The sequence below is a fragment of the Gallus gallus genome, chromosome 18, assembly GCF_016699485.2.
Source record: "Gallus gallus isolate bGalGal1 chromosome 18, bGalGal1.mat.broiler.GRCg7b, whole genome shotgun sequence".
NCBI lineage: Eukaryota > Metazoa > Chordata > Aves > Galliformes > Phasianidae > Gallus > Gallus gallus.
The window spans coordinates 1,707,943-1,733,730 of record NC_052549.1 but is presented as its reverse complement, the minus strand read 5'-3'; the positions used below and the strand labels follow the sequence as shown (position 1 = coordinate 1,733,730).

Below are 25,788 nucleotides of genomic sequence, written 5' to 3'. Positions count from 1 at the left end.
TTTCTGTCTTTTGGGCAACTCAAATTAAAAAAGCATTTCCAAAAAGGTCCACTCTGCAAGAATCCCCATCTTTCTCTTTGTTTCTGAAGAAACCACACAGCAAACTGACCTTGCCTTGGTCCCCAGGGATCTGAGCCCCCATGCAGGCTGGGGGCAGACCTGCTCCATGGGGACACGTTGGGCTGCAGTGGGATGCAGAGGACAGCAGCAGGCAGCCCTGGCTCCCAGCCTTGCCTATCTCCCTTCACACCATCCTCCCTGGTAATTGGGATGCAATTCCCATCATTGTATCCTGAGGACAGTTTGGATCCTAGCCACAAATCCTATCTTATTCTGCATGGCTTAAATTCAAGCATCTTAAAGACAAACCTCAAGTCAAGAATGAGCTGCATGCTGTGCAAAATAGCAGTGGATTTAAGCATATACTTCAGCACAGCCCTGAACTGGAATCATCAGTGTTGAGAATTCTCATGTTGGAAAATGTCATCTCCCATGAAACCAGGAGCTGAGGACTGCAAAGGATCAGCACAGAGCACACAAATCAAACAAAACCTGTAGGTTACCAGGCAGCTCACCTATGGTTTCCCTCCAAGGTGCAGTGCATGTCCCAGTCTGAACCCTATGGGATTCCTGGGCATGAGGTACCATGCTAGAGGAACTCAGAGAATCACAGAACCACAGCATGGTTGGGTTGGAAGGGACCTCACAGCCCCCCAGCCTCACTCTTGCCATGGGCTGGTTGCCTCCCACAAGCTCAGACTGTGCAGGGCCCATCCATGGCCTTGGGCACCTCTGGGGATGGGGCACCCACAGCTCTCTGGGCAGCAGTGCCAGGGCCTCACTGCCCTCTGAGTGAAGAATTTCCTCCTTACATCCGACCTAAACCTCCCCTCTTTTAGTTTAAAACCATTACCCCCAGCCTTATCACCATCTGCCCACATAAAAAGCCCTCTGCCCGCTGCCACCCCTCTGCTGACACAGCCACAGAAGTCCCGTGGCTTGGCTGCTGCCTCACCTTGCAGCATGGCAGAGGTGGTGTAGTAGTTGAACGGGACCTTCTTCACCACGTATGCGTCCGTGTCCAGCAAGGAGAGTTTGTCCCCCACCAGCACAGACTTCCCAGTGCCCGCACTGCCCACCAGCATCACGGGGCGCTGGCGCTCCAGGAGCCGATCCATGAAGTACCGCAGCCGGACCGTCTCGGCCGTGGGCACCAGGCATGCCTGAGGGCAGGGGGGGAACGAGAGGGTGAGCATTTCCCATCACTGCCACAACCCCACAGCCACGCTCCGGGGAGCAGAAAAACTGGGAGAGGAGGGAATGGATGAGGAGAGTCCAGTTTGTAGACCACACCTGGAAGGGGAATGATACACAGCTGCCAGCCATTAAAATTAAACTGTCTATGCAGATGAAACCCTGACAGCTGGATGCTGGCAGCAGCATCTGGATCTCCCCACAAACACACATTGTGCTAAAACGGTAACGACTTTTTCAAGTCATCTGCTCACAGCAGCACTTCCAAAAGGAAAGGGAAGCGCAGCTGGCAAATGCAGCTCTCTACCTGCAGACATTTTTTGCCTAGCTCATAAAAACATCTCTGTTTTGAGACAGATGCAGCACAACAACGTGCTGTCTCGGGGGCTCTGTCCCAACACCGTCTCTCTGCTCTCGGTGAGCTGCCACCAAACCCAGCACTCTGCACACAGGTTGTATGTGAAAGGCCAACAGAAGGTGATCTGCACAGTCCAAGCACCGTAATGAAAACCAGGTGATTTATTTGTACCCCATGCAGGAGGGCATTCTTATTGAGAAGTGCTTGATGTTTAATTATGCATCATCCCAACGGGTGCTTACAGTCACCAAATGCACGACCAATCTACACAAGGCTCACAAACCTGTAATGGCACTTCTGGATCAAATTCAAACTGGGGGATCAGTTTAGACCAAGGCTCAAACTTCTTTGTTTCTGGATCGATGTAAAAGTCAAAGACGGTTCCCTGGGAGGGAAACTTGATGGTCTTGAATTCCGCCACCCACCACTTGCTGAACTCCACTCTGTAGTCCACAAGCTGTGAGACAGAAAGGGAAGAAAATATGCTAATCTGGAGGAATTCATCAGTGCTGGAGAGCGTTATCAGCCCCAGTCCACCAAATGGGCTTAAAACATATTCCACAGTATAATGGTCTTATTCTTTTTCCTATTATTAAGCCTAATTTTTCATTTCCTTCGTTTCCTCTCATCGCTCCTATTTACTCATCTAAATAATTCATCCTCTGTGCTGATCACTCTCACAGCAGATAGATGGATCAATCTGAAAAAGAGCAATACGTGCCTGTGACTAAACAGACCGCCTGATTGATTTGTGGTGCCTGCTTCTTCCAACAGACAAGGACACAACATCTGTCTACACTGGTGGCCATGGTTAGTCAAAGCATGCATACTAAAGCTTTTCCTCATAAATCACAGCACTCTATTAATATCAGTTGTTGTCTTCTGGCTTCTTGTAAACCACGGTGTTCTGGAGCAACAGGACTGTGCCAATATACCGAGGCAGCAGAAGGGACCGTGCGCCCTCGGCTCTGCTTTCTTGTTGTTCCTCATTATGTCCTTCCAAGCATGGAGGTTTTAGAGCATTTTGAATTTTACAAGAGCTAATTTCAGTGCTGGTTCAGGACTTGAAAAATGTGCTTATCTTCCTCCTCTGACACGGATCTCCTGTATGACACCAGGCAAGCCTACATGCAGATCGGGGGTATTTCAGCCTTCTGCCCAAGGGAGGAGTGGCAGGGGAGGGGAAAGATGCTGTTAAAACAATACAGAGTCTTTCTGGGGCATCTATGGCACTCTCCCCCCACTGCTATGCCACGTGCTTTCCCAGGCCAGAAACTGGGTCTGCCAGAACATTGCCCCCAGGCTGATAAGCCTCCACCAGGAAACAAGGGCTTGAATTGACACCAAACATCCTCTGTGAAGCTCCCTGAGCCATCACTCATCAAAAAGCCCAGAGGATCCTAAAACCAGCTTACTCCTATTCCTGATTTTGCATCCTCGTGCCGTTCAGAGAAGGGGAATAACTGTAATCCTCCATTCTCCCGTTGTCACAACCGCTCGGTGCCAGCAGCAGAGCAGGAGGGACACACAGCAGTGCTGGAAGCCCTCTCGCAGTGCTGCCCTCATTCCTAAAGCCCAAGCTGCCTGCAGCTGCATGGGTTCCAGCCCCAGCCTCACTGCCAGGTCAGCCTCCAGCTCAGACTGCTTCCTTAATAACAACCCTGTACAGATCGCCACTGATCTCAGAGCCTTGGAAAGGCAAATTTATCATCTGGTTTTGTACAGGGGCCCCGCTACCCACCACCACATGCGGAGTGGTGAGAAGCCTTCCCGACTCTTTTCTTCTGACATTTCAGCAGCAAAAGGTCAACGCGAAGGGCACCTTCAATGGAAAGCAATAAACAGATTTTATATTGGATCATTTTTCATCAGGCTTCCCCGCACTTGGACCGCCGTAGCCTTGCTCTCAGTGCTGACATTTACAGAGCATCAGAAGCAGCCCCATGCCAGGCGGCATCCCGCAGGGACACTGTGTGCATCCTCCTGCAGCCCCCACGAGGCTCTGGGAGCCCACCAGACCCCAGCAGTGCAGAAACGGCTGCAAACAGTGCCATGGGTGTAGGAGCAGAGCTGTGGGGTGAGGGGATGTGGCATCCATTGGCCAAGCAGCTGCGCTCCAGCCAGCTTGCTGAAGGAGCTGTGAGCTCCTGTGGTTGCACAGCAATCTGCACTGCAGGAGCAAACACAGTGTTTCCCAGTCTTTGTCGTTTTCTTTTTTATCCCCCCGCACTAAGGACAACTATTTCTCAACTATCACATGGGAAATTGAGGGGTTAAGGCTTCTACAAGGACCACAAAAGCCATTCTCACCCAGCTCACATAGTGCCAGGAGGCATGAAGGCTCTTGGTAAGCACCAAGTCTGGCCTCAGTTGCTTATCACTTCTCAAAGCTCCTTGCCATGAAGCAAACATGAACAGTCCAGCAGGTGTTTCTGGCCCATGTTAAGGCACACTGTTCCAAGCTGAGCCATGCAGCTGGGAAATGGGGCAGAACAAGATGCCAAGGGGGAGAGAAATGCCCCTTTATCCTCTGCTTCCCCAGGGCAACTCTAGAGAAGATCCTTGCAAGTTCCCACACCAAAGCTCCCACCAAAGCCACTGTGTTCCAGCTCTACTTTGAGCACCAGGGTCTGAAGAGGGAGTTTAAATTGCGCACTATCAGATGATGACCTTGAGAAAACTCAGTCCTACAATAATACCACCACGTGAGGAATCACACCCACCTCATCTAATGCAAACTGATGAATACAGAGGCTGACAGCTGCAATTAATCTATAGGATAGATATACTGTGGATAGCAGCATACGGAGGAGTGCCCTGCCTTCCTCTGCCTCTCAGACAGCAGAGTACTTTGACTGTCAGAGACTGGTGATACATGGCCTGATCAACCCTTCTACCCCAAGACAACACTGATCTCTAGGTTGTGCCCTCAAGCACTAGTCTAGGGTCCAAAAGCTTGACTGTGCCCAGCAGCTCACTCCAGGGAACCAGCTGCCTGCCCAGAGGGGGCTCCAGCTGTGTGCCCACCACCACCCACCCCAGTAGCTGGCAAAGCAGCTGTGCAGCTGCTCCACTGCACTAATGCAGGGGCAAGGAAGTTGAGAGGTCCAACAGCAGTTGCAAAAGCCTTGGCCAGACCCTAAGAGACCCACACACTCTAAAGAGGGACACTTTCTTCATATTTCATTTACAATCATCACAGATTTTCATCAGCCATATAACAATTCTGGCTGGATTAAAGACTTAAGCACCCAAAGGGCATCAAGTTTTTGATCCTGTCTGACAGCCCTCCTCCAGCAAACAGCACCTTGGAGAGCACAGCCACTACCTCCACCTAAAAGGACACCCATAATCCCCAGGGCACATCGTGCCCTGCTGACCATTTCTCTTTCTTACATGCTTTTATCAGAAATTGAGGACTACCAGTTCCTGACACACACCTCTTTTTAAGAAAAGCCAGTGGTGCTGAAGGACCGACTGGTTTGTGTCACACAGCACAATGTCTACCTGTGCAATGTGATGGCTGAAAGGCTGCTCAGCTGATACAACACCTGATAAACCACATTTAACTTGATCACATTAAATCTATCCACACATCTCTATAAATTAACTTTGTGTTTCTCCCCATTGAAACGCGTGCATGAACAAACACCCTTTCATTGCTTGATCCCTCCACCCTCCCCTTCTGGTGCTATGAGGTTTTTTGCAAACTGAATTGTTATGTTCATATTTCAAGTTCATTATCATCTACATGCAAGGCTCAGGAAACCAGCATTACTGATAGAGCACTACGTTTTGGAAAGTATTAAGGAAAAAAAAAGAGGAAGAAAGAGACTTGCATAGAAGATTGATGAAGTAGCGGCTTCTCATTACCTGGTCTTGAAACATTGATCCACCAAAGGCCCAGACAGCAGCAAAGACAAAGTAAAGTTCATACAGCTCCTTGGGGCAGTCGGGAGGTGTGTTCTCCTCCGTCAGGAGGCACTCAAGGAGGTAACACAACATCTGAACCATGCTCTGCTCAGGAATGGGAATAATCTTCTTAAACCTAAGGGATGGAAGTCAAAAGCACAGGAAATGTAATTGGGTCCAGCACTGCAGTCGCTCACAACACAGGAAGACAAGCCTAGAAAGTCTTCTTTCAGAATATTAGCATTTTACTTTTCTTCAGTGCATGTCTTATTCACGAGTACAGCAATAAGGAGAGCCCCCATTCTCCTTGCTGGGCCTGCTGGCAACAGCACATACACAGCTAATAACAGTAATCGGAAGTTTCAAGCATTTTAAAACTTTGATCCTCTTGAAAGAAGTAAAATGGAAGCCTTGCTAAAGGCAATGATTTCCTGCGAACACGGGGAGTTCAAAAGCGGTCAAATAGAGGAGTAATAAAATAAACCCTTTCATCTTGCCATTTTACATTCATTTAAGCTACACTTACAGAATTCCAAACTAATACTGTAGCAGAACTGAAGTCCTCCATGAAGTAATTATAGCTATTTGAAAGGTTGGTGCTACAATTTCTGAATTAAGCAAGCTACCAAAATACTCAGCTCAGGGCTGTCTGCAGCTGATCCTACGGATTTCACACTCTGACACAACAACGTTCAGCAGAGTGGGAAGTGTCCGCTGGACTTTGCTGCTAGCAGCCACAGTCAGCTTCATCCCACAGAGAGCAGCTCCCTGCTAACTCCTACCCAACTCTAATTTCCAAAGGCAACTCTCTTCACTAATTCAGACCCTTCTAATACGTCCTCATTTTGATCAATAACACCAATGCTCAACTGTATCCTGACTTTTTTGGTGTGTTCTTTTGTTCGTTCATTTGTTGGTTGGTTTTTGAAGGAAAATGGAAGCAAGCAGAGGATGTGAGAAGCTTCCTTACTCAGATTTGCTGGGACTCTACTTCGGCCAATCCTCATCACATGAGGATTAAGAGAGCTCTCTCCCTTAATGATTGAGCAAGACCCACAGGACTTCTCTGTGGGCCTCACCTGGGAACTAACTCAACACAAGAAGGATCAGGGCCCTTCGAAAACTGCAAGTTCATATGCACTGGACAGCTGTCCAACTGTGAAATACATCCAGGCTGGATGTCTGCACAGACTGATTTCATTTTGTTCAAATGCATTAGAAAAGAAATTAAAGAGAAAACTGCCTCAAGAGCAATCCTACCTTCTCTCAGAAACATGGGAAAAAAGAGGGAAGAAGGAAAAAGGAGATCTGACCTCTCCACCACCCGCACTAAAGACTGAAAACTCTTCTTCAGCAGTGGTCTAAAACCTGCGCTACTGAAAAACAACTTCTGGGGTGGACTCAGGTCCAGCCTGATACTTTGGAAGTCTGAGAAGGCTTTCTCTTTAGGACCTCCTGGATTTACTTTCCAAGAGATGCAAAACTGGCACAAGAAGTACAGGCACAATCAGATGAAAACAAGATCTGCCAATAAAGGTGGGCAGGAGTGTTGCCTTGTTTCACTGCTTCTCTGTGGTTAAGCCAGTGATGCTCAAAGCTCTTAAGGGGAAGGAGGAAACTTCTCCCCTCTACTGCCATGTCTTCCCAGCATAGCACAGCCAGTGTGGGGGCTGCGCATCTCCTCCTGCCCTTGGGGAAACAGTCGCTGCAGATGGTACCTTGTCCTCAGGGTGTCCAGGCAAGGTGGCAGGTACTTATCAAAGAGAATGGTCAGGTTGGCTCTTTCTGACTGGATCTCTCGTTTGTCAATCCAGCTGCTCACTGGGGGATTCCAGCCCAGATCTGCTGAGTTGATGTACAGGATCCCTTCAGGGTGAGAAAATAATACTGAGGACACAGCAAGGACCACTCTTGGCCTTCAGCAGAATTGCTCAGTGACTTTCACACAACCAGGTACACCTGGATGCCCCATTACACACCCCATCATAGAGGGTATCCACAGCCCAGGCACTGCTGTGCCCTCCATCCCCACCACTGTAACCATCCCTCATCACAGAGGGACAGCAACAGGCAAAAGCTGGCAGAAAGGGCTAAGGAGCTGTGCAGCTCTGGGCAGGGTGTGCCATGTAGGCTCCTCAACACCAATACAGCCAGGCATGGGATTCTGTGGGGGTGCCATCACTAGGAAGGGTTAACAGAAGTTTGATATCTGGTGGATGAAAATCTTGACATGTGCCAGCAGTGAGCACTTGCAGCCCAGAAGGCCAACAGTACCCTGGGCTGCATCAACAGAGTGGGCAGGGAGAGGACTGTCCCCCTCTGCTCTGACCTCATGAGGCCCCATCTGGAATACTGTGTCCAAACATGGGATCCCCAGCACACAAAAGATGAGGAGCTGTTGGAGTGGGTACAGAGAAGGGCCACAAAGATGCTCAGAGGGCTGGAGCACCTCTCTTATTAAGAAAGGCTGAGGGACCTGAGGGTGTTCAGCTTGGAGCAGGGTCTGGGGAGACCTCACTGCAGCCTTCCAGTACCTACAGGGGCATACAGGAAAGCTGGAGAAGGACTCTGTGCCAGGAAATGTGGTAATACACCAAGGGGGAATTATTTAGATCTAAAAGAGGGGAGATTCAGGTCAGATGTTAGGAGGAGGTTCTCTACCCCAAGGGTGGTGAGACCCTGGCACTGCTGCCCAGAGAAGTGTGGGTGCCCCATCCCTGGAGGTACCGAAGGCCATGGATGGGCTCTGGGCAGTCTGAGCTGGGGGTGGGGGGAGCAGCCAACCCATGGTACAGGGTGGGACTGGACGGGCTTTAAACGTCCCTTCCAACCCAAACCACTCTACGATTCTGTATATAGCCCTAGAAACGTCTGCTCTTCAGTGAATCCACTTCACAACCCTTCCGTAGAATAAAACAAGGAGGAGAAACACTAACAGTGAAGGGACATAACCTAGGAAACATGACCACATCTCCTGACTGACTCAAAGTCAGAACATGGTCCTGCTTGAGTCATGTTATTGCTCTGGTCTCACTCCCCCAAAATCTGAATGTAGGAGACATCTTCACTTCTTCCTCTCACACTTCATGCACTTCTTCTGAAGATTAGAGGCTCTCTGGGATATGGACTGTCCATACAGGGCCCCACACAACTGCAGCACTCAGCACTGCTGCTGCTGCTGCCATCGTCCATCAGCATCAGAGAGCTGTGGTTACATCTCCAAGATACACAGATTTGGGTTTAGGATCCCCAGTTTGCCCACGTGCTTCAGGGATATACTCTGCCCATCAAAGGCAAGTGTGATCCCACGTTGGGAACTTTCACCGCGGTCCAACAGAAGTCTGGTGGATGGCACTGGATCCCCATCTGTCCCTGCAACACCCAGGGGTGAGGTCAGACCAGGACTCACCCGCTCTGGACACAGTTGCGGGGGTGGCTGTGCGCAAGTGGCTGATCTCAAACACCAATCTCATTGTTGGCTTCAGGGGGATTCTCTCATTGCTTGCCAGGGTCAGCACCTGCATATGGCACACAGACAGAGCAGCAGCACAATCCTGTGCTTAATGCATCCCCAGGAACAGGACTGACAAGCGCTCGGTACTTTGCACTCAAAAGCCCGGCTGCTGTCAGATCAGTTCCTCCAAGCACAGCAACTGATTTCCTACAGGCAGTGCAATGATCCCTCTGTTCCACAGCCCAGAATGAACAGCACTCCCTTGGGGTGAGGGAAAAGGTGCATAATTATGCCCTATTCTCTATTTTTAAAGGGTCTGCAGTTATTGTCAGGACACCTGTGGTTACTCGTGATTCCAGTTCCCCAAGAAAGGGAAATTCCCACAAAAGCATGCTATTTTCCTCACACATCCTTTTCTTAATGTAACATCGTTTGGTATAGCTGAAAAAAATACTTTCATAACTGCATTATTCAAGGAGGTGTTACTTCTGTGTATGCATTTCTCCCATGTGGAACCACGCCATGCAGTTCAAGGAATGTCTGCTTCTTTAATTTATATTAATTACCTTATTATCATCCATCACTGTATTAAGAGACTCAATCCACATCGGATCAATATCTCCATCTAGTACCATCCACTTGGGGCCGTCGTGTGTGATGTTGGCCAGCTCTCTCATGATTGATGAAAACAGCCCTGGGAAGATGACATGAATATCCTGATGAACAAATCTGCCACCTGCTCTATTTTCTCTAGCATCTTGCTAAAAATTATCATAATTAATGCTTTCATCTTAAGCATTCAGAACACCATGCACCTGTACATGTTTTAAGTAATAAATACTTCTGTATCACAATATGGGGCTAGTCTGCTTCCAAGGAATCATTATGTTATCAGTCAGCATCACTTGAAAATGACTGCAGACCTACACAGGAGCTTCATTCCCACTGAGAATAAGGAGTATGAAAAGTGAAGAGGAGATGTCAAGAAGCAAAAGAAAGCACAGATTACACAATGAAGGGAAAACCATTCCAATCTGCCTTGGAATTTCTTGTAAATGCTTTTTTGTTGTTGTTGTTGTTTTTTTGTGGCTCTAAGTATTTCAGGGAAATCAACATGCATTGAACACCAGGTCATGGCTTTAGTGAGATTGAGGGGAGAACAAGCAGGGGATGGCATTGAATGACAGAACAAAATGTCAGTAAAATCAAGGAGACAGAGAGGATGCGGTGTCTCGAGGGGAGTAAATAATGAATGTTAAGAAGAGCAAGGAGGCTGGGAACAGAGCAGCAGTACTGCAGAGCAAATGGAAACTCCACGAAACACAGCTCTGTTCTACACATGGGAACACCGAGGGAGATGCTGGTCTCCATGAAAAAACACCAGCAAACATGAAAGAAAAGCACAGCGCCTCTCCTGATGAATTGTTAACAAACACACTCCTTTTCTCCAGGACAAGCTATTTCTTTGTGACCCACACCAGGAATGGATGGTGGCATTACATGACTGAAAGCAAAGCTTCCACACAGCAAACGCAGAAGAGTTCACCTGATGTGGGTATCTCATTCTAAGTCACAGAAGGGCACTCCACTGGCTCTGCCTCTATGCAGCCCCTCACGTGTTGAACACATGCCATGCAAACTGCCTCTGAATCAGCTCCAAGATCATCAGTATCTAAAATATCGACTGTCTCAGAGCATGAATGCTCTCCTCATATGCTCTGTGACAGCAGCACGGAGAAAAGTGCCTCTCTCCTAATCTTGTGCATCCACACCACAGAGCTGTCATGGGGCTTAAAAAAGGAGCTTGATTTTATAAGGCACACTTTTAGGACTCCCTCGTGGGACCTTCTACCATCTAACATATACAGCCTGAAAAGGCCCTTGATAATGAACAGTGATGGGATGACAGCATCACCTCTTGTTGGACTGTGGGAAAAAATCTCCTTGCTGATATTCAGCCAAAAGAAACAAAATTTTCAGGAACGGCCGACATAGAAAACGTTTGCCTTTAAATCTCAGGGCAGAATCACCTACGCTCCCTTGAAATGTTGCAGGCCAGGCAAGACAGAGTGCATGCCTTTACCACATCCCCTGTGCTGCTGCTCTGTGCCACCTGCGGCCCTCCATCAGCTGCTGCAGCCTCCTGCACAGCTCTGCCTGTGTCCCGCACTGCCCTCCCTCACTTTTCATTTAGGGTCCCTAATTACAATTAAATGAAATGAACCCCGACATCGGAGCGAAGCAGGGGATCAGGAAGGGCCCATGGCAGGGGCAGGGGGAGGTGGGTGACAGTTTGTCTCCTTATCTTTGATGAGATTCTGGCCGAGGATGACTCACGGCAATGCCTTTCTCCCAAACCAGCTGCGAATGTAAATCAAAACTGCATGTCTGCATTAAACACAACCAAGAGTTGTCTGTGACCTTTCAGCTAGTTTTAAACACACGGCTTATTTTCCTCTGGAGTGATGAGGACTGACAGACTGGCAAGTGCTGGTGTACTGCAGACATCAGAGACATCAGGCAGCGACTCGGTGGAAAAGCATCACTTTCAGGGCTGGTGTGTGTGCTCTAGCAGCAGTGGAAACCCGGGGCTGGCACATGTGTGCTGGGGCCCCTCCACATCTCTTTTGACACTGGTCCAGCCCACTCCAGCTCATCTGTCCCATTTAGGAACTGATAACTGCTGGTCTGAAGGGACGTGACACTTATTCTCAGGGCAATGGCATAAAGCAGGCTTATGTTACACTTCCCATCTGAAGATCAAATAGCTAAAACATCCTAAGAATCCTTTTGACCACAAGCTCTCACATGGGTGTGAGCAGCAGACAAGCACCAGGCTTTGAGACCTGCACACAAAGAGTCCTCCTGGGTTGCCCAAGAAGTTCATAAAAAAAAATAACCCTTCTTTATCTACACATTCAGGCAGAAAATACACTTACCGTCCTTCCATTCTCTCGTTGCTGGGTTTATGATGCCAAAAAGCTCATCATTGGTGACTGCTTTGGGGTTGAGGTCTGTCCAGACAGGCCGTCGCTTCATTATCTGGTAAGTCCTATTCAGAGACCTCATCACCTGCGACTTGCCCGTGCCTGCATTACCCACCACAAAGACAGAGTGCCGTACTGTCAGCAGCTCCTCCAGTTGCACCACCTGAAAAAAGCATGCCCAAATTTCAGCCAGTGATGCCATACTGAAGTTCAGATCTACAAAGCAGCTTCTGCTGAGCCTCTTCTTCAGAAGGGTGTGACCAAGATACGCAAATGGATTTGGCTCAAGCTTGATCTAGCCACTCTGATCGTGATGGCTGAGAACCTCAGACTGCAAATAAACCCCCAGCACTATTTTGCCTGACCAATCTGGTGGCCTCCTATGATGGAATGATAGCATCAGTAGACGAAGAGCAGTTGATGTCATCCACCTGGACTTCTGCAAGGCCTTATCTATGATGCCACACCACATTCTTATCTGTAAATTGGAGGAGAGATACAGATTTGAACTATTTGAACTATTCAGTGGGTAAGGAATTGGTTGGATGGTCACAGCCAGAGGGTTGTGGTCAGTAGGTCTGTCTACATGTAGGTTGGTGATAGTAGTGTCTCCCAGGGGCCAGTCTTGGGACTGGTGCTCTTCAGCATCTTTATCAGTAACACACACAGTAGGATTGAGTGCACCCTCAGTAGTTTGCTGATGACACCAAGCTGAGTGGTGCACTTGATACTACAGAAGGAAGACATGCCATCTGGAGGGATCTGGCTTGAGAAGTGGGCCCACCTGAACCTAATGAGGTTCAACAAGGCCAAGTGCAAGGTGCTGCACTTGGGTTGGGGTAATCTCAGATATGCATGCAAACTGGGAGAAGAACTCCTAGAGAGCAGCCCCACGGAGAAGGACCTGGGAGCTCTGGTGGACGAAAAGCTGAACATGAGCCAGCAGTGTGTGCTCGTAGTCTAGAATGCCAACTGTACCCTGGGTTGCATCAACAGAGGGGTGGCAGTGGGCAGGCAGAGGATTGTCCCCCCCTGCTCTGCCCTCGTGAGGCTTCCAGGACTGGAGCCATCAGCACAAGAAAGATGTGGAGCTGTTGTAGTGTGTCCAGAGGAGAGACACAAAGATCACCAGTTGGCTCCAATCATCTCCTGTGAAGACAGGTTGAGGGAGCTGGGCTTGTTCAGCCTGGAGAAAACAGAAGACACCAGAGAGTGGTCCTCCAGTACTTAAAGTAAGCCTGTAAACAGGGCAGAGAATGACTTTTTACGCAGTCAGATAGTGATAGGACAAGGGGGAATGGCTTCGAATAACAGAGGGGAGATTTAGGCTAGTCATCAGGAAGAAATTCTTTAGTCAGAGGATGGTGAGGCCCTGGCACTGCTGCCCAGAGAGGGTGTCCCATCCCTGGAGGTCCCCAAGGACATGCATGGGCCCTGGGCAGACTGAGCTGGTGAGGGGCAGCCAGCACACAGCATGGGGATGGGACTAAAAGGTCTTCCAGGCTCCTTACAGCCCAAGCCCTTCTATAATTTTGTGATTTACACCTCATAGCTGTTGGCTGACAAAGCTCTGCTCTCCAGGGGCCATGCTTTCATCCAGTGACAAGGGTTGGTCCCTTGTAAACTCAGGGACTGAGTCAGTGCTGGCTTTCTGTACAACTGTGTCAGAACCAGCATAGCAAACTGTCTCCTCTCCCAAGGTCAGACTGAAAGGGGAATACTGCACAGAGCTGCCTCTGTGAAAGCAAAAATGGTTGAGGAAAACCATAATTTGATGGCTATGTAGGCACAGCAGATTACTTGGTCTTACTTTGAGCACAAAGTTGTCCTCAGCCTGCAGCCGGAGGTCCAACACAGCCTGCCTCACAAACGACTCAAAATTCAAGTCACGCTTCCGAGGCACATCCAACGCAGGGAAGAGGTCCCCAATCAGCCCCATAAACACTGGCACATCATCAGTCACTATCTTGGGGATGTTGAAGTCACGAAGAGAACGCATCAGAACCTGGTCTTCAGGTCGCCCTGGGTCATCTCTCTTGAGGGAACCAGCAACAACCAGCACTGACTTGATAGCACGCAAGCCCCAGTCATAGTGATCCTATGCAGGAGAAAAAGGAGGAATGAATTTATGTTTAGACACTACGCTGCCATGCAGGGGGAAGAACTAGCAGCTCTTAACAGCCGGACAAGCCAGCAGCAGAAATATGGCCAAATCTGATACTTGCATTGTGGCCAGAGGCCTCCTCCAGACTGAACAACCTGATTTCTTTTCCAGTACATGAGATTCTTGTAAGGGACAGCATTAAAGAGTCAGGCAATCCAGCTGTTTCTACCACCATGGACTCAGAGCTGGCAGCAGAACAGCAACAAGACTTGAACTAAACAAGACCTAAGCAATTTGTTTTACCTAACTAATACAGCAGCTAAAGCAAGGCCAGCCCAGCTCAGATCTGCACAAGTTACCGAAGTGAAAGTTGTGTTAGTTCACTATGAGGTCCCAAATACCCAGGTTTCTCCACTACAAGGTTACCATGTGCAGCACGTTAGCATGTTACAGCTCAGAAGCAGCAATGAACTCTTAAGGGTGTTGCTGGAAAAGGATCACAAAGAAGTATGAGAGGAGCTCTCAAGCCAAGAAGTAACTTCTTATATTCCTACTTTCTTTACACCCTTTAGACAGCCCAAGACACCCCTCAGCTTCCAGCACAACTGCAGTCACTGAAGAAAAGCTGGGAAGCTTTAGTTGTGGAGCTGAAATGGCAAAGCACTGTGTTCCGAGCAACTTTTGGGATCAAGGTGCTCCACTGCTCTGCGCAGCCGTGGAAGTGGGCTCACCTGCTTGGACAAGAGCTCCTTGCAGAGCTGGTACAGAGTAATGAACTTCCTGGCTAATGCACGAGCCTCGATGAACCCCTCAGCCACCAGCATGATTTCACAGATCAGCTCAAAGTCTGGCACAACCATTGCACATGGCCTAGAAGGACAGGAGAGAAAAGAGCAAAACCTTTCACTTCAGGTCTTATAAGGAGGGGACAGGCACAGTCTGCTGCCGGCATTAGCACGGACTGGGCTAGAATTCAGAGGATGTACATAAAACAGAAAGCTTATGCTACCATCTGTCCTGATCACAGCAGGGCACTGGGATTAGATGATCTTTAAGGTCCCTTCCAACCCAAATCGTTCTGTGATTGTATACTGCAGCTTATGCAACCCCAAAGACACAGAAGCTGCCAGTCCAGCTCTTCCTGAGTTTATCCAAGCTCTTTCCTGAGCTCAAACATGAGTCTGTGTTGAAGCTCACCTAAAAACATCCATGCCAGCACTGATGGGGGAAAATCAGAGCCTTCAGAAGAAAATATCATTGTTGAAATCTCCTTTCTACAATGGTTTGTTTCCGGGCAATAGTCTTATCCTGATGGATAGGAGAGCAGATGCTGAATCTGGTGAATCAGCAATAGTGAATACTGTGTGATACTTAGGAAAGGATAATACCAGTGGCTTGGTGCAGGAATCTGCAGGCAGACACAGATTTGGGCCTCTCCCCTACCTTCTGCAAAGTCTTAGCACTGTGCTGAAAAGAGGACGGGTCCCTCCCACTGCAGGTAGTGCTGGTGTGGGAGTGGAAGGGAAGGGAGCTGGGGGTGGGAGCCCTGCGTGTGCTCACCAACCCCATGTCCAGGTGATGCGTCAGAGGAAAAACAGCCGTCCAAGCTCATAGAGATGTGTGATAATAAAGCAAGTGGAATAATGAATCCCAGAGCAGAGCAGATAGAGGTTCAGGCTATCTATCTGATATTGTTCCATAGGAAGGTGAGAGGGAATGAGATCACAGAATGACTTCGGTTGGAAGGGACCCCAAAGACCATCAAGTTCCAACCCCCCCAGTCCTGCCCTGTCCAGCTGAAGGATGAGGGCTGTACTTTTACAATATTCAACTACTGAGAAATGAGCCAAAAGGCAGCAACAGCCTGTGTTTGCTGAGAATGAGGAGTCAGTCTGCAGCTGTAAAAGGGCAGTGGATTTGCAATGCTATCTTCCAGAACTACTCCTGTGAGACAGGTCATGCACTGACTTCACCAGCACAAAGCACACAGCTCATTTTCCCTGCCTCTATATTCCTGCTTCTGGCTTCTTGTGCAAGGCGGAAATCTGTGATCCGCCAATGCATTTTCTCCAGGAAAACAAAGTCAAGCCTGGATATCCCAAAAGACAATTCCTGTCAGCCTTATACAGGATACAAAAGCTGACCTGGACTCACCTGAAGAGAGCTTTTAAATTCTCAGGTAGCTCAGTTCGCCCTGCGTAACCGGGGTTCATGGTGATGAAAATTCCCACCGAGGGTACCAAGCTGATGTCTTCTCCAAGAAAATTGAAGGATTTCTTCTTCTCCCTTATTGCATCCTGCACACTCTTCACCTAGGAACCAAGGCAAAACGTTGGTATTGGTGTTCAGTACAAAAAAAATACATCAGATGACAATGGTTCCTTACCCCTGGCCCCATGACAGACAGGGTTTACCACCTGTTGGGTTTTATTGTTGCTGTTTCATTTTTTTAATTAACCATATAAATCTTTATATAGCATTTGGAGTACATCTGTGTGCCAGCATCCATCTCCCATCACAGCAAAGCTCTGACAAAGCAGAAAACAGAGCTGAAGAGACTGGGAAACAGGCAAAGGAGCTGAGAAGAATTTGCACTATTTCTCTGTAAGAGCAATGGGTCTGCAAGAGCTGCCCAGGAGCAGGAAACGGCCCCAAAACTTACCACTTGTTAAGATTCTGGGACATCAGATGCTTAATTTAATCTCAAATCATCAGGCAGAAGCTGCAAGGCCTCCCCTGCCACCTTCACTCACTAATATTACATTGTCCTTTACATTTGTCTGATTGCAGCTTTGTCCTTCTCATTCCCTGGGTTCCAAAGAGACTGAGTTTATTAAAGACAGATCATCTCTCTGCAAACAGAACTTAAGCAAGGGAGAAATCTATTTTCACCACTCTAACCTTACTGCTGTTTGCCATCTTAAAGTTAAGCAATTAATTGAATATTTTCCTGTAAGGAACCATATCGACGTTAGCTGCATGACTAAGACAGCCAATTAAACATCGCCATGGTTACACTCCTAATAGCAGCCAGCGATGGAATGACAGCTGTGCTGCCTTCCTCAGACACGGCGCTCCGGCCAGGAGCAGAGAATCATTAGCAGTTGAGTCATATCTGAGCTTCTTTTGTTCAGCTTCCCCTTTTATTTTAAGATCCTCAAAGACTTTTTTTCAATGACAACTTTCAACTAGAATCTGATGGAAGAGAAAATGAGGGAAAGACACATAAATGCCTGTACTCGCCTGGGGCTTCTTTGGGATGTCACATAAGGTACCAATTACAACTTAGAGGGAGATGAGAAGAGTGAGGAGTCCACGGAGGGGTTCCGAACGTCTTTGACTGAAACATCTACAAGAGTGTAGAAATTTCTGGGCTCTAGACATGTCTTCCTACAAAGCTGAGCCCAAAAGAAAACCTAGGAAGGACTCCATACCTCCCATCAAACACTGGGAACCTGAAACTCTGCACTCAACTGACACTTGGGTGAAGAAGAACTCGAACCCTTCAGCTTCCCAGTTTTCCACAGTGAAGTTCCCCAAGGCTCAAAATGTTCAGTGCTGACCATGTCAGAACTGCTTCATCCTGGCCAGCACAGCTGGACACCCACACTCCACCCGAACGCTTGGGGTAGTTGGGAGCTACAGGTTCCCCATCCCACCTCATCTCAGGTATGTCCCTGGTGCTTTCAGAGGACAACAACGTGACTGAGGATCTGGATAACATCCAGACCCAGTTCAAGGTAATTCCAAATTAATTCCAGATTTCCCCACTGGCCATTAGGAGGAGGGGAAGTGCCAGATTATATATAAGCACAAGAGAACAGGGTTCTGTAACATGATTGGGAGGGGGGTCTCAATACCAGCCCCTCTCCCAGGGCTGCTGATGTGCATTACATGGGACTCACTAATCACAGAATCATTTGAGTAGGAAAGAACCCTTAAGGATCATCTAGTCCAACCCCCCAGCAATGAACAGGGACACCCACAGCTCCATCAGGCTGTTCAGAGCCTGCTCCAGCCTGACCTTCAGTGTCTCTACTGAACAGAAAAACCAACAAGGATATGAGAAATCATCCTATAGGGAAAAGAGTTAAGCCCAGCCAGGCACAGCTCAAATAGCCCTCTCTAGGCTTTAGTTCCACGCTGTCCGTGTATCCTAGGCAAGCACACCAATCAAGGCTAAAGGTGGGCAGAGGTTCCAGTGCCACCGAGCTGTACCATGGGGCTGCAGGCTTTCCTCCCAGGAACTGCACCCACTCTGCTGGGAATGCTCCTCTTTACAGACACTGAGATTAAATCTACATCCACATGAAAACCAAAAGAAGGGAAAAAAGACTGTATGGGGTTGGTGACAGGTAGGTGTTATGAAAACTCATCTTGGACATATTTGTATTTGTCACATACGATACAAAAGCTGTGCTTGACTGGAGGCAATAAACAACCACCAGAAAGCCCAGCAGGCCATGGATCAGCCCCAGACATCCCCCTCTCCTCCCTGCATGGCAGACTGAGTAGCCATAACACGCTTCTGCCCTCTAAAATGATGGGCTGCAATTATCTCACAGCACGTTAACGACGAAGCATATTCCTCAGGACTGCACACAGAACCACAGCGTACACTGATCTGGAAAAAGGTACTGCCTCCACGCTGATGCTGTAATTGCAGGAAGGAAAAGAAGAGACAGAACTGTTTGCAGCATAACTGCCACACGTTGTCAGTGCTGTGATTTGCATGTGATAACCTTGGGATATCATCTCTCACCCACCACACTGTGAAACCAGCAACACACACTTCCCACGTTTACTGCTGCTCTATGAATGCAGCACAGCTCTGCCTCGTCTGTGTGTATTTATGAGTGTTTCTCCACTTACCTGTACAGCCACCACAGAAAGGACCTCAACTGAGATCCTGTTAAACTCATCAAAACAGCCCCAGGCTCCCGTCTGGGAAAGGCCTTTGTAAATATTCCCACAAGACTGAAAGATACAAAAATAAAGCAGGATGACAAAATTACAGCAGTGACGTTAGGAACGGAATCAACCCCAAAAAGAAAAAAAAAAAAAAGAGATTCTTATTTTCTTTCCCAGTCTGTTTATTTTTAGCAGTTTACAGCCTATTGTGGGTATTTAGAAAAGTGCATGGAAGCAGCAGGCACAACTCAATTATAATATTTATAGCTCCGCGCTGTTTGCCACTTGATTTGCTAATTGCACTTTCTTGATCCATCCGTGCACTGGTTTGATTTAAAGGTCACCTGTGCTGAATTACTTATGGCTCTGCTTCCTGGGAGAGCCCATAAGCTGAATAAAATATGATCTAAGGCTACCAAATCATTGTACCGTGCCAAAGTGGCAGGGAGCAAAGCTCGACCTGATGATTCAACCTTCTGCAGTGATGGAAGGTTCAGCAGGCTTTGCCTTTATTTGGCAGAGAACCCTGAAAAAAGCAGGGCAGGAGCCATCCCTGGCAGGGCACATCAGCCCATGAGCACGGCGAGGAGAAACGACAAGAGCTGAAGAATTAACACAGATTTTTCAAGCATTTCACATGCAAAACTAATGCCAGAAGGAAAGGGAAAGGTGTAATGAGGCAGAGAGAGGGGTTTGGTTCTCTGCCTTTCAAAGAACCACGTGCAAGTCTTAGAAAAGGGAGGAGGAGGACATGGAGTGCAACAGAAAGGAGCAGAGCGAGGTGGTGGATGGCAGTGATCTCAGAGGGATTACGTGAGGTTTCACCAGGCATCCCCAGGCTGAGGTGCAGGCGCTGCAGTACCTTGTAGTCCATCTGCTCGGAGCAGTTGAACACATACACCATGATGCCCAGGGCTCGCCCCAAGTCTTTCGTAGTCTCCGTCTTGCCGGTGCCTGCAGGGCCCGCAGGTGCTCCGCTCATGGTCAGATGCAGAGACTGGGTCAGGGTGATGTAACATCTTCCACAGCAAAAGAAAGAGGGAAAAAAGAGAAGAGACTGAGACCTGGTCCAATAGGTCACTGCTGGGGTGCAGAGCAAAGGGACTGAGGCAACATGCTCTGGTGAGCCTTTGTTCTGCAAAGTAGTACATGAGCACAGTGCATGTGGAAGTTGAATTTCCTCCTCCATGTTAATTACCACCTCTGTTTGGTTGTAGGTTGTTCAAGAGATACTCATCATCTTCCACCAAGGTCTGCTGATGGGCCTTCATGTCCAGACTTGAGCTTTATTTGAAAGCCCATACTGCTCACTGATACTGAGCATATCCCAGATAACATGGGAAAAGGCTGGCTTTTCTGAGACCTTCCTCTTGTCACCCAGTACCCTCCAACTGAAAGCATCCCATTGCCCACCACTGGTAGAAACTTGCTTAGATATCCTAGAAATCATCCTACTGAGTGCTGCAGAATGCCCCAAAGCTCCTCTCTCATGCTGATGATAGACACATGGGAGGTGCCCACACACAGGTGTCTGTGTTCCCTATAGAAGCCATGGAGTTGTAGTCAACATAGCTAACAAAACATGACAATACATGGGGTCTTGGCTCAGCTGACTAACACGGCTGAGCCACCTGAGATGCTCCTGGCCACTGAGATGCCACATAGTGTGGGACGATGTGACACGGGGTCCACAGACGACTTGAATGTTTCTGAACTGGCAGCTGGAAGCCAGCTGGGGCATTGCAGAGCATCCTAAGTCTCTCCAAGCATCCCCATGGAGACAACTGAACCACACAGTAGGTGTCTACTTCAAGATAGGATGAAAGTGTTCTAGAATTATTGACTGCATGGGGCTGTGGACAACCCAAGCAAAGGCAAACAGACAGGTGAACATACTAATCTGTGAGCTAAATCCCAGCCTGGAATCTGAGGCACAGATACCCCAGTGGGAACCACCTCCAGGTGAGCATTAGAGCTCTGCCACAGGAATGCTGGGACATGGATAAAGAGGGATGTGGGTGTCAAAACCAAACCCATCCATGTTTGGTAGCTGTATCTGACTGCACGGCACAGCCCAGCTGCGACAGTGACTCCCGGGGACCTACCTGTCTGTCAGTGGAGTGATCACAAGCCGAGGGGTATTGCCAAGATACTCATAGGAGTAGAGGAACTGGGCATCGCAGATGTTGGCGAAGCAGTGCCGCTCCTCATCTGACCACCTGTGTCGGAGCTGCGACAGCCAAACGAACGCCTGCGCGTTGTCCACCTGCAATGCATCCATGTGCAGTGTCAGAGTGCTGGCGCTGTGCTGGAACCTGCAGCAGCTCAGCACCGTGCAGCCACTCCACAGGAGGGATGGGGGGAGAACTGGAAAGGTGAAAGCGTGAGAACTCGTGGGTTCACATAATGACAGTTTAGTAGCTAAGCAGAAGCCACATGCGCAGGTAAAACAAAATAAGGAATGAATGCTGCTTCCCAGGAGCAGGCAAATGTCATCGCTCCCAGTGTCCTCTCCTCCTTCCTTCTCTACCCCAGCTGTTATTGCTCAGCATGACACCACATGCTATGCAATACTCTTTGGCCGCTTTGGTCCAGCTGCCCTGGTTCTGTCCCCTCCTGGCTCCTTGTGCAACCCCAGCCCTCATTGGCAGGGCAGCACAAGAAGTACAAAACTTCCTGACACCACTCTGCCACAGCTAAAACACTGGTATGCTATCATAACTCTCTTCATCAAAAATCCCAAACACACCATCATACAAGGCTCGACAAAGGAAATTAAATCTATCCCAGCTGAGCATACACAATGCTGGTACAAAAACAGTAACTGCAATGAAGTTTTCCTGGGGGTTGGACAGGCCTTCATTACAACACAGTAGGAACTGTCACCTTCCCACCTCCAACCAGCAGAGGGGAGGAACCAAAGCAGTGACAGCTTCACCACGAACTGGACCAAGGCAGCAGCCAGCTGAGCTGAGCCCTGCAGCCAGAAGCACCGTGAGCATGTATGCAGGACAAAGGTATGCAGGACAAAGGGAGTCCCAGTGGAATCCCTGTGGCCCCATACCACATCAAGGGGCTGCAAAAAGAAAAGCCCACATGTTTTTCTGACTTCCTAAATCCATATCTGAGACCACATCCAGCAGCTTCCCAGTGTGATGCTTGTGACTGACAGAAAGTGCCTGGGCAGAGGGGACAGGGCTGCTCTCCCACCCCCCCCAGCAGCATGAATCTGCAGCGATTACAAGCAGCCCCTTGGTGCTGCAGGGCCCTGACTCAGACCAGCTCTGACAGGGGCTGCCTCCTCACAGCAAACTTTGCAGAGGTAAAAATCAGTCTTGTATCTCCCTCTGAGGCAACAAGCTGAATGGCACGTGGCTGGTCTCTCCATCCTTTAACCCCCCCTCCAATGCCCAGCCCAGGACTGTGCTGAGCTGCAAACACAAACCTTCTGTGCTATCATCTTTGCTACCACATCCCGAGCGTGCACATCAATGGTGCATATCGTCATGATTTTCTGCCTGTCACCCTTGGAGAGCTGCCCAATTAGCATGGTAACGAGGGTGTTCAGCTGGGTCACTTGCTTCTTGTGATATTCCTTCATGGCATTCTCGTAGCCTTCCTCCACCCTGGCGAAGGCAATCCCAACCTCAGTCGTCCACCAAATCTGGGTGCAGCACAGAGCCACCTGGGGAAAGAGGTTGGCTCAGTACCAGGGAAAACAGCAGAACTTACACTTGCGAGCATCTGATCCACGAGAGATCAAAGATGAAGTATCCGTGACGTGAAATTAAATGTTTTTTGATACGGTAGTCACAGCAGACAGGACAGCAGGGACCTGCTCAGCAACATTCATTTACAACATGTCAGTGATAAAGACATATTTAACAGCTACTTATTAGCAAATGAGCATTTTTCACATGGTAGACACAGCAGTGGAGGCAGAGTTGGAGACCTTGAAGCTGTCAGAGGTGCATATGAAGGGCTCTTTCCTCTCATTAGCCTTCACCATCCATCTATCTCTCACCTTCTCTGGGCAGATAAACCTCTCTTTGACACAGCACTGTCCAGGCCCATGAGCATTGTAAACCAACCACGAGAGTATTTTCCCTGCAGCCCCAATCAGACCATGGGGCCCAGCCTGGAGACTCTGTTAGAAGAATGGTAGGATAAAGGACAAGTCATCATCCATCACTCCTGGACAGCACAGCAGAAGGCTCCCAGTGAGATGCTGTTACCATAAGGATAGGGCAGGATTGAAAAAGGCCAAGAGCTGCCCCTCCCGTGCACCAGACCAAGAAGAGATGAACAACAGCAGATACCTGAGCAGGGTAATCAAAGAGCCACTGTTCCCTCGGCTTCTCCTCATACGCTGTTACAGCTTCCGTCATCTCATCTCTGACTGTAGCCCTCATGCTGTTCAGTACATGATTCAGCCAGACCTCAACCTGGAGATGAGATTAAATCACAGTAACACATCTGCTCTTCTTAAGCACCTTTGGCTTAAGTGAAGATACGGAAAGGCACAAGCATCTCAACTCTCTAAACAAGCCTCAGCCTCTTTCAGGCTCAGTGGATTTAGGTGATTCTGCTACTGGACACCTTGCATGGGTAGACATCAACAGGCAGATATTTCTTGAACTCAAGCTATGGGAGAAACCAAAATGAACTCCACGGATGAGTAATTTGGAGCAGTATGTTCCTCCTCCAGGCCACAAGAAGAATCACAGACAGGACTCGGGTACAATCTGCCAGCAGCAGGCAAAAAGTGCTGCCAAACTTGGGAACAAGATTCGTCCTGAAATTAGTACTCCACAAAGTCCTCACTGAGAGGACAGCACAAATGCAGCACGCTCCACCACCATGCACTTTGGTGGCTGATACATACTTAAGCTTCTTATAAGAGTCGATGCAGAAAGGTACAGCTGTAGGGACAGAAAAACTGAGCAGTAGCTCAGTAATTCATCCTATGAAGGAACGAAGATGAGAAAATAAGAAAACAACTCTTGGCTTCCAAAAGATGCCCATGCCAAGGTACTATGGAACAGCTTAGTCTATTTCTTATGTGCAGCTCCTCCCTTATGAGGATACTTGTAACAAGATGCAAGACTAACATTCAAAGTGTCTTAGAAAACAAATACATGAATAAATGAAACCCCAATTAGCTGGAAAAAAGGCACCAGCCCTCACTCCCACTGTGGACTGCAATGCCAATGCCTTGATTCTGTGAGCACGTAACCACAATGGGACCAAGGGCCACTGAGTATGGAGCTGTTAAATCACACAAGCACCTCTTCCAACCTTTCTCTCATTAAGGGAGCATAGTGGAGTTCTACCACATCCTGGCAAGATACACCCAAATACGGGGTGAGAGAGCAGACCTCACCAGACCATTGTGATGGATGAGGCTCTCCCTCTCACCTGCCCGCTGCAGTCACATGGCTCGCTGAAGCTGACGTACTCCTCCTCCTTGCTGTACATTCCCAGGCCAATCTTGGTTGGCTTTTGCTCAGAGTCCAGCTGGAATCTCATCTTGGCCAGGCTGTCAAAGAGTTTGGAAAGATGACGTTGTACCTGCAGGCAGAATTGTAGAAAGTGATTGAGACAGGGCAAGCAGAACAGCCATCACCATACATAACTCACAGCAACAGTCATGTTCACAAAGGAGCTCTTGAATGTCTCAGTGTGACCACAGCTTTTCATGTATGGCCAGGATCACAAGCTTCCTGCTGTCCCTTCCAATACTTCCAGCTATTTCTACTCAATTCAGAAAGCAGACATACCTTAATAAAGCATAGCTCTCCACTGAGAAATCTCCTATACAGGGTAACAGCACAGAAAGCAAACATTCTAACATCACATCACCTCCTAGCCCCACTTTCCCTGCCATGTAAAGATGAGAGGTCTCCAGGCATTGCTCCACTTCATCCTATTCACAGCACACTGGGGAGTTTGACTTGCTGCGAATCTCCGTTTCTCTCTATTAGAAGACAATTTGGGACCAATGAAAAGTCATGAGATCTCCTCCATGATGAGATAAGATCTTTATTTCTGACCAAGATCCATGATAAACAGCTTAGCAGCCCAGACCTTCTATGAGACCTCCACTTTGACCAAAAGAGCTCTTCCAGAGTGAAAATAATTGAGTCCTGCCTAGTTCACACCTGTATGAGACTGAAAAGCCAACGTGGAGCTGTCAGATTTGCTGCTGCAGGCTCTCGACATCAGCACCTTCCTGATATAAGCCAAGCAGATCACCAGTGCTTCTTCCAGATGATCGTTGTACATTCAGTTGTGTACCAGACCACTGTGTGTCACACACTGCCACCAACAGAGGCAGTTGTCTCCCGGAGCTGATGTTCCCCCAAGGGTTGACTCACAAAGCAGTCCCAGAGAGGAGCTGCCTCTCTCAAGGACAGCCAAGGATGGGGAGATGGTCGGAGGCAGCCTCCTATGGGATGAGGCTGAGAACAGCCTGAGATGCATGGTGTGCTGATGCTTTCAGAGACAGACAACAGACCTGTCCATTTAAATCTGACTCACAAAGGACAACCACGCTTGCTCTCACAAGCTGCAGCTGACATTCCTCCGTAGTGACCGTAATCATGTTCAAGTAGGGCCAGACTTTGGAAGATGCTGAACAGTTCCGAGAAGAAACTGGCACTCTGCATCTGCCCAGATTAAAATCTCTCTTTTCAACTGTTAAGTAAACCACAGAAAACTTTACTTACATCTGGACATTTCTGTTTACACATCTCCACCTCCCATACCTTGGCCAGCCCACAAGGCTTCAAACAACCCTTGGTATAAT

The 25,788-nt window shown here is 48.5% G+C and overlaps 1 protein-coding gene across 1 annotated transcript in view; it reads right to left on the bottom strand.

Moving 5' to 3' along the window:
• The window catches only part of DNAH9 (dynein axonemal heavy chain 9), a 179,819-nt gene that overhangs the window by 118,709 nt on the left and 35,322 nt on the right, over positions 1–25,788 (bottom strand). The window contains exons 23-38 of the mRNA XM_415585.8: positions 24,399–24,551; positions 23,300–23,425; positions 22,426–22,665; positions 21,086–21,246; positions 19,843–19,999; positions 18,942–19,046; positions 16,224–16,381; positions 14,801–14,939; positions 13,776–14,063; positions 11,918–12,128; positions 9,545–9,672; positions 8,934–9,042; positions 7,243–7,390; positions 5,486–5,660; positions 1,896–2,069; positions 1,016–1,223 (exon numbers count right to left, since the gene is read on the bottom strand). Of these exons, the coding sequence (XP_415585.6) occupies positions 1,016–1,223; positions 1,896–2,069; positions 5,486–5,660; positions 7,243–7,390; positions 8,934–9,042; positions 9,545–9,672; positions 11,918–12,128; positions 13,776–14,063; positions 14,801–14,939; positions 16,224–16,381; positions 18,942–19,046; positions 19,843–19,999; positions 21,086–21,246; positions 22,426–22,665; positions 23,300–23,425; positions 24,399–24,551 (2,680 nt within the window). The remainder of the gene's footprint in view (positions 1–1,015; positions 1,224–1,895; positions 2,070–5,485; positions 5,661–7,242; positions 7,391–8,933; positions 9,043–9,544; positions 9,673–11,917; positions 12,129–13,775; positions 14,064–14,800; positions 14,940–16,223; positions 16,382–18,941; positions 19,047–19,842; positions 20,000–21,085; positions 21,247–22,425; positions 22,666–23,299; positions 23,426–24,398; positions 24,552–25,788) is intronic.